Source organism: Eumetopias jubatus, unplaced genomic scaffold (genome assembly GCF_037043125.1).
Source record: "Eumetopias jubatus isolate StellerSeaLion01/CBP00866 unplaced genomic scaffold, mEumJub1_p1.0 scaffold_6, whole genome shotgun sequence".
Classification (NCBI taxonomy): Eukaryota; Metazoa; Chordata; class Mammalia; order Carnivora; family Otariidae; genus Eumetopias; species Eumetopias jubatus.
Genome location: NW_028274812.1, coordinates 116,527,904 through 116,545,549, shown reverse-complemented (window position 1 = coordinate 116,545,549; position 17,646 = coordinate 116,527,904). Strand labels below are relative to the sequence as shown.

The 17,646-nt window shown below is 40.0% G+C and overlaps 1 protein-coding gene across 1 annotated transcript in view; it reads right to left on the bottom strand.

The window, feature by feature from the left end:
- Positions 1–6,268: 6,268 nt before the first annotated feature.
- The window catches only part of SRPK1 (SRSF protein kinase 1), a 78,319-nt gene continuing 66,941 nt past the window's right edge, over positions 6,269–17,646 (bottom strand). Inside the window, 4 exon segments of the mRNA XM_028120564.1 lie at positions 6,269–6,984; positions 8,480–8,572; positions 12,366–12,435; positions 17,106–17,213. Of these exon segments, the coding sequence (XP_027976365.1) occupies positions 6,800–6,984; positions 8,480–8,572; positions 12,366–12,435; positions 17,106–17,213 (456 nt within the window). The 3' untranslated portion in view covers positions 6,269–6,799.

The following is a 17,646-nucleotide window of genomic DNA, read 5'->3' as shown; positions in this document are numbered from 1 at the left end:
TCCTATAAAGATTGGGTGAACACAAGATCTAAAAACTCAGGAGACTAAAATGACTCTCTTCTTTGGACCCCAACATAACATTCCCTTAGTACCTACACTGACCCAATCAGAACTGGCCACTGGCTTTGAGAAATTTACTTGTGTCCAAGTAATTTGTTAGATTACATTTCTTATAAAAAAAAAATACTCCCAATTTGGCACTCTAAATGGTGCTTCTGCCAGCCTCCAGAGGGGAACTCAGTTTAGGTGATACCTCATTGTAGCAAATGCCAAGACAAAAACAGGTTCTTTAGGCTACTTCCTGCCTGGGGATGGTGCATAGAAACCGGGTTTTGCTGATCATCCGCAGTGGATAAACCTGCCGAACAGGTGTTTTTCTCCTGGTCTTGTGCATTCACCCAGTGAAGAGAAAAAGTGGGTGCTGGTAGAGAGGAGAGGAGGTAAACACTGAACAAAACTGTATTGGATCAAACTGAGGGTTGCTGGAGTGGTGGGGGATGGGAGGGATGGGGTGGCTGGGTGATAGACATGGGGGAGGGTATGTGCTGTGGTGAGCGCTGTGAACTGTGTAGGACTGTTGAATCGCAGACCTGTACCTCTGAAACAAATAATACATTATGTTAAAAAAAAAAAAGATCGTAGGAAGGGAGCAATGAAGGGGGGGAAATCGGAAGGGGAGACGAACCATGAGAGACGATGAACTCTGAGAAAAAAACTGAGGGTTCTAGAGGGGAGGGGAGTGGGGGGATGTGTTGTTAGCCTGGTGATGGGTATTAAAGAGGGCATGTTCTGCATGGAGCACTGGGTGTTATATGCAAACAATGAATCATGGAACACTACATCAAAAACTAGTGATGTAATGTACGGTGATTAACATAATAAAATTAAAAAAATACAAAAAACCCCCCCTGTATTGGATCCTGTTACTTGATCAAGGAGTAGTCACTGACACAGTAAACAGTAGGTTTCTCATTCCTGGGCCGTAAGGGATGTTTTTTTGTTTTTTTCTTTAAAGGAAACTGTCCCCAACATGGGGCTTGAACTCATAACCTAGGTGAGAGTCGTATTCTCTACTGACTGAGCCAGCCAGGTGCCCCTGTAGAGCATGCTTTTTAACCAATGCCTTGACAACCTGCCCGGTGAGGGTGGTTTCTTGTACAGTTCATATGGATTTGGAATGAGTACCCCAACACTGTCCTGTTGTTGGTAACACGAACTATTAGAATGGGGCTTAATAATCACATTATTTTCCTGTGATGATAAAATTATTTCAGTCAAGCACTTACTTCATGCAAATCTGATGAATGACAGAATCCGACAAATTCTGTAGCTTAGTGCCTTTTCTAGTTGTATTTGTTTACTTCTCATAATTTTACTTTTTATAAGTAAATTTTCTAAAAGTCTACCTTCTAAAGATCTCTCACTAAAATAGTAACTATGGTGTTCCACAGAAGCTTCTGGGGGATTCAGGGTGCATCTGCCAACAGCCTGCACCTTGCTCTTGCCAGGAATAACATGTTTCACAAAAGCGCTTGGAGTGGGTTTACCAATGACCCGGTGCTGGGGAAGGATCTGCAAATCTGTTTATGGGTCAGATGACCTAGATGACCTTTTGCTTTATCTTCAAAGAAACTCAGAATTCAACCTCTCCAATCACAGTATTGATTTTGGTTGCTATCTAGTAACTGTCTATCAGCTCAAGTGGCTTTACTTTTACATAAATTCTTAAAGGCAGGAATCTCATCTTTGAAAGTATATAGAAAATCAGTAAAATCAGCACTCCTCTAACCAAGTCGCCTTATTACTTTCTCTCTTCTGGCTTGCCTCTGCCTTGGGCTGGGCTGTTGGGACGGTTGTGATGCCCACACTTTACCAACAATGACTAGGCCTGAGCAGATATGGTCAAGAGAGGATTAATCATTTCTGAGAGGTGAAGGGGAAGGATATTTTAAACGTTTTCATTGTCTTACATCCCTGTATTAGTTACCAATTGCTGTATACATAACACATTGCCACAGAACTCAGTGGCTTAAAACGTTTTAGTTTTTGTGGGTTAGGGATCTGGCAAGGGTAGTTAAGTGCCTCTGTCTCAAGGTTTCTCACAGGGCTGCAATTAAGGTGCTGATCTGCTTCCAAGCTCAGTGGTTGTCAGCAGGACGCAGTTTCTCACTGGCAGCTGCGCTCTGGGCCTCCCCATAAGGCAACTCACATGGCGGCTTGCGTCCCCAGAAGAGCAAGAGGGGGCACAGAAGACAGCAGCCACAGCCCTTTGTAACCCAACCTCAGACCAACACCCGTCACTTCTACCTTTATCTGTTAGAACAGTCGGCAAGTCCAGCCCACCTTCAAGATGAGGGGATTATACAAGTGTGTTAATATCAGGTGGGAATCACTGGGGTACTTTTGCCTAAAGATCAAACAAGGGCCCTAATCCTCAAAACTCATCCCACTTTTGTTATCTAACCTCAAGATTTGTAGTAGCGTCCACTAATTTCCCACAGTGACGGTACTTTGCTCTACATTTACAAAATCCAAAGCAACCAGTGCACGGTCTTAAGGGCACAACTTCTAGGACATAGCTCAGTTGCGGGCAACTGGTGCGCTTGTACAACAGTCCAGTTCTGTCAAATGCAGGGCAAGGCTTGTTATTGTGTTAAGGTGGGCAGAAACTAGATCTGAATTAATGACAAGATTGTGATAAAAAAGCCTCCTCCCTTATAAGGAATGGTACAGCCAGCAACACAACTACATACTAATGTAAACTTAATTAAAACTTCCAAACACTTAAAATGATCTCAAATTTTCTGGCTTTTTAACTGGGGTATCTGTTGTCACAAGGACTTGGTGTGGATTAATATGTGTGCAGACACTTAAAGACAAATGTGTATCATACAAGCAGTTTCTAAATTCCAACTTTTTAAAAACAAGACTTTAGGGGCACCTGGATGGCTCAGTCGTTAAGCGTCTGCCTTCGGCTTGGGTCATGATCCCAGGGTCCTGGGATAGAGCCCCGCATCAGGTTCCCTGCTTGGCGGGGAGCCTGCTTCTCCCTCTCCCTCTGCCTGCCACTCTGCCTACTTGTGCTCGCTCTGACAAAATCTTAAAACAAAAACCCCCCAAGACTTTAGTGACATAAAAACAAATTTTCTCAGGAGGTCTCAAGGCTCATAGATTATATAAAAGTTTATATATTTAATCTTCATATACTTTAGACTGTGCAAGAGATCTAGTAGTTACCAATGCCTTGCTAACTTCAAAGGCACCAAATTGGTGGGCAAAACACAAAGGACTATTCAACCTTCTCCGGTGTCATTAGGCCTTATTTTTGGAGTACATAAAATTTTTAAAAGTTTTTTATGTATTTGACAGAGAGCAGGAGAGAGCACAAGCAGGGGGAGCGGCAGGCAGAGGGAGAGGGAGAAGTGGGCTTCCAGCTGAGCAGAGAGACAATGCGAGGCTCGATCCCAGGACCGTGGGATCATGACCTGAGCCGAAGGCAGACACTTAACCAACCGAGCCACCCAGGTGCCCCAAGGTTGTTTTTATAAAGATGATACATTCTCTTCTGGTCAACACCACAGTATGTACACACTACATATGTCTTAAGCATGACGCAATTAACTAGAAGAGTTTATGCAGCTCAGGGGTGGGGAAAGACTTTCTATGAATAACACTAAAAAACACCACAAATAAAAATGAAAGGCAAATTAAAAACTGGAAAATATATGATGGAAAAACGACAAAAATACATTTTTAATACAGAACAAATCCTTACCAATAGGGAACCCCTCAAAAGAAAGCTGGGCAATGTAGCAAATAACCAGAAAATACAAATGGCCGATAAAACCCATGAAACAAGTTTCTGCTTCACTAGTCATCCAATATGCAAACTAAAACAAAGATGCTCTTGTTTTTTGGCAAACTGGCTATTAGGAATAAAACGAGCGTGTCCGTAACAGGCCCATTCAAGCACTGCTGGTCACAGCAGAACAGTCCCTAACCGTTCTCCACATCAGTTACCTGACATTTATTACAAGCCATGAAAATGTGCTTACTCTTTGGCCCAGCCATTCTATTTCAAAGAATTTACCCTAAGGAATGAATCAGACAAATCTATGAAAGCCTGTGTAGGAGGGTTTGTCATGACAGTGCCTTAGGCAGACTTCACAAATCTTTGGCATTTTGTATCTACAGTGATTGTGATTGTAATCTGAGGGGGGAGTGGTAAAAGACACACCGCAAATATTCTGGGAAAATACTAGGAGATACAGGGAATGACAACTTTCCTAAGAAACGTGCTTTGTTAATCTCACCTACCCCCAATTTAAAAGACGGAAGCAAAGCTACAAATGCCATAAAGCGGTGGCCTGTGTTCCAGCCAGTTTCACTGCCTATTTGAGTTCAAAAAGCATACTCAACCAATCCCTCCCTCCATTCTGAAGCTTGGGTCAGATCGACTTGGGCAACAAAGGAACAGAAATGCTCTGGAGACATATAGGTTATTAAATAATTTGTTTATTGTACTGCACTTATAAAGAAAACAGACAATGAACCCAGTAGAAAGAATAAAAATGCATTTGGGGTTGTAACTGACAGCGATAGAAATCCTTTAGTGAGATCGTGGCAATTTGACAGTATTATGATTAAGTTCAATAAAGGTACATGGGGTACTTGGAAGATCAAATTCTATAGCTGCCTCTTTCTACAGCTTCTAATTCATCTGGCTCCTTAAATGATAGGGGGGAAAGCCCTTATTTGGTGGGAAACCATTTCCAGAATGAAGTTATAAGATTCTCTTATTAAAATTTCTTCTCACATCAGTTGTTAAAATGGGGCCTTCTATTTTTGTTTTGGTTATTTCATTTTAATATCATCACCAGAATTCCTTAATTGTGCAATTGTTATTTTACAGTGTAGACAAGAATTCAGTTCTAGTCTGCTATTGCTTTAGAGATATATATATAGCTGAAAAGCCAAAGTGGATTAGGATTGCTGAAGGATTTTCCCTGCCGTTGTTGGATACAATCTATTTTCTTTATTCTTGATAGGTGCATAGACAGCCTCACTTAAAATTCTTTCTACAGGAACACGTCTGATTTCAGGACTACCCAATCAAGGATCCGATGAATGGCTGGCCAACAGGGTTCTACGTTTATGAGTTAAATGGATTGCATAATTGCACCACTTTTTCCTTTGCTGTTGTTGGTGGAAAAATGGCAGAATCTGGACTCCCATCTCCCATATAGAGAGTCGGCTACCTGAAAGTCTCATCAGCAGCTTTGCTAGTAGAGCCTCAAGTCGCACTTCCTTGGCTTTCTGTAAATCAGTCCTGGAGCCGTCTCCGCAGAATGCTGTAATCCCCAAGGCCCACTTGGTCCGTGCTGAACAAGTGGCTGTGACCCCAAACCTGCCCCTCTTTTGCTTTTCAATATGACTGGAGGAATATGTAATGTCTAGGGCAGGTCTAGGAGAGGCCCCTTCTAAAATAAGATACACAAAGCCTTTTCTCATAAAAAAAAAAAAGCCTCAAGTACATCCCAATTATCTCAAAATTGCAGTTAAACACTTACATTATATAAAGAAATAGCAGCAGAGAATGGCTAATATTAAAACAACCAACCCCCCCCCAAAAAAAACCACCCCACCCCAAAAGTGCCATCCCCCCACCCTTCCCCTTGGCTCTTTTATGCTGAGATTTCATTTAAGACCTGAAGCCTCTGAGAAAATGAGAATGGTAAAGCCACAGAAGAAAACTGCTTCAAGGTTAAATTTTGGACAAGGTAAGGAAAAAGCTGTAAATAGAAGTAGGGGACTGACTGGAAAAGAACTGGGAATTCTAGGACATTTTCTTCTTAGAGGGGAAATCTCTGAAACCCAGATCTCCTTTCTGGAGTCATCCTGAATTCTTTAATTATGGGGCAGTAAACTCAAGTGCAATGAGTAAAGTGCCAGCCAGGGGTTAAAACAACAAAAACCAAAACAGCCAATCAAAATAACTCTGCAGTTAGGGTGACAGATGATACATAGGAAAGGACTGTTTTTGCAGAACATCTAGTTCTGAAGAAATCACTAGTCAATGGTTGTGTCTGTTTCCACCAAAAATCAGGCCAAAGATTCAAGGATCTTAGAGTTATGGGATGATGAAAGGAATTCGATAGTGCTTTGAACAGTGATAAAATGGTATCCAAATTTGGTGTTGATACAGCTCATTTAAAAAGATACTCACTTCAAAGTCATGGGACAAAATGTGAACATAGAGAACAACAGAAACAATCCAGGAAGATGATGCAGCCTGGATACAGCAAGTTTAATGTCTCTGCTGTACACAGAAGTAACACCCTTTCCCTTTCTCATCCTTATGCTGGCAATAGGAGATGCACTAGAAAATTTGACTCTTAGAGTCAGTGAATAAAAGGATGAGCTCATCATCTTCATAGCTCTTTTTAAAAAGGATGCTTATAATTTAAAGGGTGTTTTAATGAAAACACAAGGGTACAGGGTGAGAGGCTGTTTCACATTTTAGTATATTAGTCTTTGGCAGAGCCCAATCAAAGCCAAATTCACCTAGGATGCCCAATGGCTGTGGGGGAATCTCCACAGGGTCAAGTAAGCAGACCCAAATGAACATGTTGGATTAAAAAAACAAAACAAAACAAAACAAAACAAAAAACCCCACAATAACAAAAAACCTAGGAAACCCTTGAAGGAAGAGCTTCACCCTGAAAAGGGAAGAGGGAAATGCTTGGCAGGGAGGGGCGAGGGTCAGCATGTGATCTCTGCTGCGGTGCTGGGCTGGGGCTTAGGAGTTGAGCCAAGGGTGCCGGAGACAATCGGCAGCAGTGGCTCTCTTCTCGGGTATCAGCTCCAACATGGGCAGTAAGAAATCCGTGAAGCCAGCTGCCTCTTCCTGAGACCACTCATACTTCTCCACTAGAACCTCAAAAAGGCCCCAGGGTTTCAGTTTCGTGATGTGCTTCAGGTCACCTACGGTAAAGACAATACAAAAGAAACTGACCGCCACTGACAAGTGACAAGATCCTTTTGTGGAAATCCAGGAACTAATCCAGGTGCTCTATAAAGAACCAAATTTTGCCATCAGAATCTAATCCTTTTCCATTCACAAAGCTCTTCTTTAACACATTCCTTGGAAGTGTCTCCATTTTCTGTGAGGGCCTAAAATCTGAATTTGTTTGCTCCACCATTCTAGGATATTTTGTCCCAGTCAAACTGGATAAGACCTAGCAGGAACTAGGTATTCACTAAAATGAATATTAAATGCCTATATATGCAACATGGTCTCATGTGGTGTTCAAAGATAGTTTATCATCACATACCAAGAACAATTTACCTTTTTTTTTTTTTTTTGGCTTAACAGTCTAGTAAATGTTGCTTCCAAATAAGGCAGTAATTTAAAAATAAAGAGCTAACACCATGTCCATTCTGTATAAAAGCAACAAGACTAAAACAACAAACCCCATACAGCTTTCAGATATAGCTACATCAACACTTTGTACTATTCTAAAATGTCATTCTAATTCTTGCTTCTTTGCCATAACCATTTTAACTTACACAACACTTATTTGAAGTCTCTTTCTGTGGGCAGCGAGTGCCTGATTAATTACCCCCTCAGTATACACAGGCCATTAATTGGTCTTTGCACAAGGAGGAACTCCTATGAAACACTTCACTATTTTCCTGCCAAAAAAAAACATTAAGAAATGCTTCTGAGGATGCTTGCTGTCAAGTGTAGAGGTTGTGAGGAAAAAGGGAACCATGGCAAACAGGGAAAGAAGGTCCCTCCTTTCTAGTCCCCTTCTAGTCCCTCCTAGGTCAGGTTTTCAAATTTCAGCTTTTTAAAATTTTATTTGGATGCATAAGAAATACACACTTAACTATGCCAACATATATTACTGAGTCAAAATTTCAGGTGAGAGTATTATCTTTCTTTCTTTCACTAATCGGTGATAACATAAACTTATAAAACTGCAAAGGGTAAAGTTAATTTGTAGGACTGATGTGCTTAAGTGACTACATTAGGTGTCACTGGGCTACCAGATGAGTGAGTCCTGCCCTTAGGAAGCTTAAACTAAGCTACTTGCCCTTTGACAGAGGCAGTTCTTAGATCAAATGATAGCAAAAATCTGCCCATTTTTCAGAAGTACTGCAGTAGGAGTAATCAACCAGTTATGTGGCAGGTACTATATACACAGCAACTTATTTAGTGTGAAGTAAACACTTAAAATCCCCATTTAGAAATCAGCAGACTGAGGTTGTGTAGCAGCTGGGATTTGAACCCAGATAGTGTGGCTCCAGTCTCTGCTTTTGACCACACTATTTCACCTCTCTGCTGTTATAGCTCAGCATCCAAGGCAGGACCATTCTTCTGTAGGTGTTGGGAACATGTACCTGACTGTACTTACCTCTTCACTTTTAAACACTTTGCCCCCTTAATGGCTGGGAACAAACACATTCATTTTACCTTTTTTGGTGAAAAATTCCTTGGAATATTTTCCTGCCACAATGAGCTTGCGAGGCACCTTCCCCAGAAGTTCTATGATCAATGCAATGTGATCTGTATGTTTCAAACATTTCAGGAGAGGGGAAAAAAAAGACATACATAACAGGAGTAACAAATGCAGTTCTAGAAAATGGCAGAAAGAGTAGCATGCACACCTCTTTGTAAAACATTTCAGCCTTGCTTTCTGTCCTAAATAGGAAGAGGACTCTATCCATCTAATGGAGAATCCAGAAAACCATAAATAAATCAGGCGCCCACTCCAGTGGGACTTGAGTGATAATTAAAAACAATCTTGGTGTGAATGCTCTGCTTCCTGAAGTTGTATCCCTGGGGCCTAGATGAAAACTCATGTTAATAATACTACCTCTGCGGTTGAAGAAGTCCTGTGAATATTTCCCACTGAGGGCAAAGCGTCTTGGAATTCTGCCTATCAGCTCTATAATGTGCGCAATGTGGTCTAAAATAGAAGGGTAAGAAGAACAGGATCAAGGACAAGCTGTAAAAGAGGTTTTTTTTTTTTTTTTTTTTAATGAATAGCTTTTTCAGGCCTAGCTGTTTAAGAGTAACTACAAATATAACCAAGGATACGTCAGGGGAGACTGGGAAGGTCAAGAATTGTTTCAGGTGGTTGGTCACCTGATAGTAGCTGGCAAGTCCCACTCTAGAGTCTGGAGGCTTATCTATACCTTTACTTCTATTTTGTCTATACATCTAGATTCAGGTGGGTTTTTCAGATAAGGTAAAAAACTGTACCAATATGCTTTAGAGACTTATTTATTTATGGTACTGCTCTGGGTTTCAAGTAGTAATAACATCACTTTATTTAACAAAGTTCACAACAATTAAAGCACTCACATACAATTATTTGAGTTTTTACAATCACCCTGTAGAACAGGTCAAAATTAACAGATATCCCATTTTAATGATGAGAAAACAGAACCTCAGAGAGAATAAATGGCCTACTTGAAGGTATAGGGCTAACCAGGAGCTAGAATTCAAAATGAACCCACACCTTATCATGTGTAGTTGAGAGCCATTTAAAATAAATCACACTTTCAAAGTAGAAATTGGTACAGACATTTTAAAATACAGCTACTTGACTTCTGTAGGCCACTAAAAGATACCCATATCATAGCACTGCCTTGTAACGGTCACAGCATGAATACGGACTGTGAGCACTGCCAGCAAAGTATGCACCACGCGGGGAGCCTGGGACCAGGCAGCATCCACATTCACAGGCAACTCTACTACCTTTTTACTCTGCAGGTGACAGCAACTAAGAATAAGAAGAAATTTTAAAAAGCGATGGCTGTTAGCCACAAAAGAGCTTTATAAATGACCTTAATCCTGTAGTTACAGAATCGTTAAGGTCAAAAGGAATGACTATAACCTTTCCAATAATATCACCTTACAGGGGAATAATAATAATATGCCAGAGACATCAATATATCTGGGAATTTGTGACGGTCTCAGGTCCTATCTATTTCTCAAGTAAAGGACTCAGTGCTGTCATTTTAAAACAGCTTTACGTTCATCAAGTCACTACAACCTTCTGGCAGTTTTGACTGAATTTATGGTTTTCTAACAAGACTTAGCCACCATGAAATTTTTGCCCATTTTAGGCAAAACCTGCAAATAAATGTCTTTGTAGAAATGAGACTACAGTTTATCTTACTATAAACTTCCAAGTGAAATATTGGTTCTTTTAATGTTTTTCCTATATCAAGGAATTATTTTTCTCTTCTTTTTTTTTTCCTAAAGATTTTATTTATTTATTTGACAGAGAGAGACACAGCGAGAGAGGGAACACAAGCAGGGGGAGTGGGAGAGGGAGAAGCAGGCCTCCCGCGGAGCAGGGAGCCCAATGCGCGGCTTGATCCCAGGACCCTGGGATCAGGACCTGAGCCAAAGGCAGGCACTTAACCATCTGAGCCACCCAGGCGCCCCAATTATTTTTCTCTTGAATGAGTTATTTTACATTTAATTCCAGCAGCCTGTCTCCGGTTTATCAATTAATCATAGGACTGATATACCTGATAGGCAAAATTATCAAGTATTATTCCGAGTTAGAGCTGTAGAACATCAATAACATCAGAAAAAATGCTTCTTAGGTAGGCCCCAGCCCTACCATGACTTATAACAAACTATGCATATCCTAGCTAGGGGATATGGGTTTGCTTTTTTTCTGCTCTTATGGACCAAACTGCAGTAGTCTGAAGTTTCAACTAAGGACTTATTAGTGCTGACTAGTATAGGAAGAAATAAAATTTGGATCTAAATATCTAGAATAGACAATTCTCCCTTGACCCTTACTTGGGACTTTTTATATACATTTTGGTAGCATAAGACCCTACAGAGTGTAATTCCAGCTGCTATATGTGTTCTGCACCACACACTATTTACAGGGAATCTAGGAAAGTAAAGAGAAAAAAGTCAATTACATGCTCAAACAGTTATAGCAGGGCATTTCTAAGAAAGTTCAAAGCCCCAAACTTACAACTGGCAAAAAAAGCAGCAGAGGTTAGGGAAAATTAAGTGTGTACATAGATAGTAATTACATATATTCTTAAAAGGGCTTACATAGAAAACACATCCAAACTGTACCCACTGAAATAGGCATTTGGTGATCGGAATTAGCGTAACTTTTTCCAAACAGTATGTGTTAGGAGTATCAGCAGGCCCTACTAACATTGCCTATTAATATCCCAAGGGACCGTGGTTTAAGAAATGGAGAGCATTCTTGGTTCCACAGAGAACAAAACCTGATTCCCCTAAGAACTGAGGAAAGCACAGAAAGTAAAGGACATATTTTAAACATTGGGAGGGTACCTTGCTAGTGCTCTCTCAAAGTAATCCCCATTAATCCTGAAAGCAAAACCTGCTGAAACTGTATAATAAAGAAGGTAAAACGTTTAATTGTTCTTTCATTCACATTATTATCTAAGTTATTTGGACATCACCATGATAAAAAAAAAAAAATCACATATTCAGTTGTGTGCTTTCACAGCCTCTCAGATGGAGCAACTGACAGCTTGGGCCTTTCCCATCAGCTATCACAAAATGTAAATCAATAACACTGTTTTATTTTTTTTAAAGATTTTTAAATTTATCTGAGAGAGAGAGAGAGACACACACACAGAGAGAGAGCGCAAGAGAACACAAGCAGGGGAAGGGGCAGAGGGAGAAGCAGGCTCCCCGCTGAGCAGGGAGCCTCATGCAGAGGTCGATCTCAGGACCCTGGGATCATGACTTGAGCCAAAGGCAGACACTTAACCAACTGAGCCACCCAGGAGACCCAATAACACTGTTTTAAAATGGAATTCTAAATGTTAGTATCATTTACAAAGAAAAAAGTATGGCTTTAATTTTTAGAAAGGGAAAAATGCTAAAAATTGTAGAATTTATACAAATAGGATATAGTGCCTGCATTCACAAACACCACTCAAGCAGTCTGCATATAAAATTACTGACTTCCAAATAAAGTTGCAGGCATAAGTGAGCAACAAGCTGATGAACAGGTAATTGAAAGTGGGTAAAGAATGAATCACTGATTTATACAGAAATGAAGATAACCAGATGTTTTAGAAGAAATTACCCGGCAAATACAAGTTTTAGTTTAACCAACTGTGGCTTTTCTCTAATTCTTATATGTTCTTTAATAGCTATTATAAAATATCTAGTGTATCTAATACTTAACATAAAACATTCTATATTTCTATCTTTTCTGGGATTTATATATTCTTAGCACACTAAAAAGACTAAGCTCTTCAGTACTAACAAACCGTGTTAGCCACACGTGGAAAGTGTTAACGACCATGCACAGAGATCCTCAGTTAAGGAGACTCACCTTCATCTCGAGTGTACTCTTCCCCTGAATGAGGTTCAAACAAATAGTCGCCTGTGGCCAGTTCAAAGGCCTAAGAAAAAGAGGACAGCATATGAAAGCATTAAAACAAAACAAAACAACCGAAAAAGCAGCCTTTGGGAAGCTTATTGCTTACTATGTGGCTCAATATGAAGTAATTTTTTTCTTCTTTGAAAAAGCTGCAGATGATCATTTAAAACAATGTCTGCGATTATTCCTAAGGAGTTTTCCTTCCACACCTGTTTCTTAGAAAAATGGAGCAGGAAAACAGCAAAAACTGTTAACATCAACATATGGATTCTTCCACTCCATCTCCCTATCAGCAATTCAGCTCTCTTGAATTTCTCTTTTTGCTTAGAGAGGGCCACATGTGAATATTAAGGTGATTCTAAGTTATTAAATTATTCGTGAGAAGAGCAGGTCTTATTTTCTTGTCATAATTTTACATGGCTAGAAATTAAGATTCTGTACACAAAATCAAAACCAAAAAACTCAGATAGACATCTCTCTACCTAGGACTTAATTATTTGGCAAAAAGTATATTTTTAAGTTTTGCTTTGGAAAGCACTCCCTAAACGGGTCCAGTAGAATCCCCAATTCCTAGGTCTATAGGAAAATCAGAAAAAGATTAAGTGTAAATGCAGTCAAGAGCCGTTCATGTTTTATGTGACTGGCAGGTTTGGCATTCACCTACCAGGAAAAGAAAGGCACATGTCTTCTACACAAAAACCTCTTGTAAACAGTGTTCAAGAAGCATGAAAAAGTGATTTCCTTTAGAATACGTGCCAAGCGTTATGGAAAGGCAGCATCTGAGTGACAGGGCTATATTAACCTTTCACTGATTAAAAAATGGGTTTAAAATAAGTAATGTAACAGCAATTTTATAAAGGACCATATTGTTATAAAAGTACAGTTGTTAGTCAAATGCCAGTCACAGGTCAATTTTGATTAAGTCAATGGTCCAGACAATTTCAGGAACTGTGGGGTGGGGCCCCACAATCCAGAGCACACTCTCTAATTCAGTCCTAGATTTAGGTCTCAGTGGCTTGCCAGAAGTCAGCTTCTGCAGTTTCACGAGAGGACAGCTTTTATTACCTGAACTGTACTATCCCGGACCAGGCATAGCTGGTTTTATATTCTGGCAGTTCATTATGAAACTGAAGCTGGTACTTGCACAGAGATCTACCCTCTAATCATCCTGAGGCTTATAGTCCCAAAGCAGAAAAGAAACAAACTGTGATTCTCATTCATCAAAATTTGTTAATCTCTTCTGAAACCAGTACTTTTTCAAAAGCCTCATAGTGGGAGTTCAGTAAAAACACTGAAATTAAAATTTGAGGAAATAAAATTTTCTAAGATTTTAATTATTTTCTAAATTTTTTCACCTACACACTTATAACTAGTTACCTCAAGTTCTCTGAGAGAACTTTATTTTTTGGAACATATATGATAGTTGCTAGTAGTTACAATTTTGTAAGTAAGATAACAGCAGAAGAATAAAAACCAAACCAAACAATCACGTCAGAAGTGAAAACCAGCAGCAGCTCTAGTTACAAACAAAACACTTAGTTGAACACCCTTCCCTTTATAGATGAGGAACTGTAACCCAAACGGACAGGCAAGAAAGCCCATCCTAGAATCCAGGGTTCCTGATTGCCACTCCTGTGCTGGCCTCACACTGACCAAAGAGCCTGTTCTGTCACAGTCAGGGTCATGCTGACAACCAGAGGCAACATCAGTTGTGAAATCCAGTGTGCTGGTATGTATCCACACAACGCAATATTATTTAGTGCTAAAAATGGAAAAGAGCTATCGAGTCATGAAAAGACATAGGCAAACCTTAAATGAATTATTATGAAGTGAAAGGAGCCTACTGGAAAGTCTCCACACTTTATGATTCCAACTCTAGGACATTCTGAAAAAGGCGAAGCTTTGCAGACAAGAAAAAGGCCAGTGGTGGCCGGGTGTTGGGGGTGGAGGAGGAGGGGTGAATAAGCAGTTTGGAGGGTTTTTAGGGCAGTGAAACTCTTCTGTATGATACTACAGTGGTTAGATACAAGTCATTATACATTTGTCAAAATCTACAGAATGGAGGATTTAAAAACATCTACTCGTTATCCACTCTAAAATGGCCTTCACAGAACACTCCCTTTTTATAACTGCCATCTACCTTGGTAGTCTCAATCACTAAGGTGGCAGGCAATCTCCATCTCTCAGAAAGGGCTCCAATCTTTCCATCAATTAATTGCATTGGATGCAGGATGATCCATCTTTCCAGATACTTCTGATATTACAGGATTTATTTTTACTTTCTGGTTATGGCTAAATGGAAAGCAACATTTCTATGTCTATTAGCAAAATAAGAGAAACTTAAGGGAACAAAGGGGGGTTCAAATTTTCATGATACTGTCTCATGTCAGATAAGTGCTTTCCCTTCCTCGGTCAAGAAAATTCCTACATGTGAGCTGGTCCAAACAGGGGGCAAGGTTAATTCCCCTTTTACCTTTTTGCCTTAGTATTAATATACTCAATAGCAAGCAGGACCTACTGCCCCCAAACAATTAACCCACTACTAAGAACCACATCATAATAACTCAGATGTCATCTATAAACTAGTTATATTTTGTAGCTGGTGGCATCTCTATCGCTTATTTTCTCTAGCAAATCTAATTCCCCAAAATACAAAGCTTTAAAGTATGGCAAGAAAGAATTTAGATTTTATTCCAATGTTCTTTCATCTTGTGCACACAGTACCAAACCTTACATTTCACATAGTCCACCATCTTAACAGACCGCTGATATGCCATAACACAGTGATTTACGAGGTCATGCCATATTAACACAGTTTTAACTCTATTACCTCTGGAAGACAAAGTTTTTTAGGAATGTGGGTCTCAAGAAATCTATGACCTAAAATAGGATGGGGTTTCTACTAGTTTGTAGTTTCTCAAGTTCTCCCCCAAGGTGACTGTGAAAAATGTTAACTGAAATGACAGTGTAATAGTTTCTGGTTTAGTTTACTCACTTGATGGTCCACCAAAATTTATTAAGTACTGCTATATAATAAAGAATTTGTTTGGTCTTTGTTCCTGTTTCCTGAGAGGAAGACTCTAAAAGCTTGGCATTTCCAAGTGATGATGTCTTCTGTCATTCACGTTGGACCCCTACCGCCTTATCATTACACCAATGAGGTAGGACTCATGGTGGTGGGCTCCCTAGACAGTTTTTAGAGAAGGGCTGGATATGCCTCTAATTGGACAAGACCCAACTGTGTGAGGATTGGGGCTTTGAGCCAGTGTTATCCTAACCTCCAGGGAAGGAGAGGGGGCTGGAGACTGAGCTCAACCACACGAGCAACAATTCATTCAATCATACCTAAGTGATGAAACCTCAATAAAAAATTGGCACCTGAAGCCCGTGTGAACTTCCCTGGCTGGTGGTACACACTGATGTGCTGGGAAAGTGACATGTCCTAAGGACACAGAAACTTCACCTTTGTGACCCTCTTAGGCCTCACCCTATGCATATTTTCATTTGACTGGTTCTGATATGTAGGAATTCAAAAGCTAGTTAAAAACATCTGGTGTTCTGTGGCACCTGGGAGGCTCAGTCAGTTAAGTGTCCAACTCTTTGATTTATGACAAAACTGCAATAGCAGTTTAACACTTTCCCAAGTTCTGTGAGTCATTCTAGTAAGTTACTGAATCTGAAAGGATAATGGAACCTCCCCTTGTAGCCAGATGGTCAGAAATGCAGGTGGCCTGTGGACTCCAGAGATTGCAGCTGGTGTCTGAAGGGAGGAGGCTCCTGGGAAACTATGCCCTTAACCTGTGAAGTCTGTCAAAACTCTGGGTAGTTAGCACTAGAATCGCCCTGTAAGCACCCACTCAGATTGTGCCAGGCCCTGACCCAGACACTTAGCTATACATCACAGACAAGGCTCCTGTTAGCATGGTACTTACAACCTAGTAGGAGAGAAACAAGTAAAGAAACACACAATTACAAATTGAAGAGTACACTCCATTTCGGGAAACAAAATAACACATTCCAACAAAGGCTACTTGTGGGAAACCGTTCAGTATCAACTGAATCTGACTACTTGAGTACTTGTCTGACAGAGGCAAAGCAGCAATTTAAGACTCTTTGGATGGCTGGGCTTTCACATCTTTTGAGGTGCAAAGATTCCTGAGGAACTGTCAAACTATACAGAATGAAGTAGTTTCCAGGGGTTTCCCTAATCTGAAAACAGATCAGAGCTGAAAGGGCAAGGGTACTGGTAATCTCCTAATCAAAAGTGGCACCACCTTAGAGCAGTTATTTTAATCCCCTCCACTGAAGCCCATACTAAGAAACATTTGGTGCCTTCAACCAATAGCAATTTGGCACAACAAAATGGAATGCCAGATGCTTTTGTTTTTGGGACAGAGAAAGAATTTCAAGCAGGCTCCATGCCCAGAATGGAACCCAACTTGGGGGCTCGATCTCACAACCCTGAGATCATGACCTGAGCCGAAATCCAAGAGTTGGACACTTAACCGACTGAGCCACCCAGGTGCCACAGGACGCCAGATGTTTTTAACTAGCTTTTGAATTCCTACCTCTTCAGACATAAGATTTAGAGTGCCAGTGGTACATCACAAAAAAATTTCTTTTCCTGTTTGTAAATTTGCTGGTCTACTGAAATTAGCAAACAGTGAAGGTCAAGGGGGGAAAAAACATTACCATGCATGCTGTGCTCCAAATGTCAGCAGGGGTATTATAGCCAGATCCTATCAGAACTTCCAAGGAGCGATACTGCCTTGTTTGAATATCTTCAGTGAAATGTTTGTGCTGAGTAAATGGAGAAGGAAACAGTACTTTAAAATTCACTTATTCTAAAAAGTAACAAATCATGAAAAAAAAATTAAAATAAATCTTTTAAGTTTGCTTCAAACCAGTCTTCATTTAGCTAGTTTCCTAAAAGTATCAGTTTGATGCTATTAGCTCCAAATAGTACTTTGCTTTAATATGCTGTCTACTACAAATTATTTTTGGAAACATATAAATTTAACCTTAATATAGATACACAGATTTGGGAATAACAATCGCTTTTTAAGAAATGGAAAACTATTAACCCCAAGCAAAAATTAAGCTGGTCATTTGTCTGTAGTTAGTAAGCATGTCAACAAATAAATGACACCAATTTAGGTTCAATTCAAACTTTCCTTGTTATGTGCTCATTATGAAGAAATAAAAGATTAGGCTTCAAGTTTCAAGAAACTTA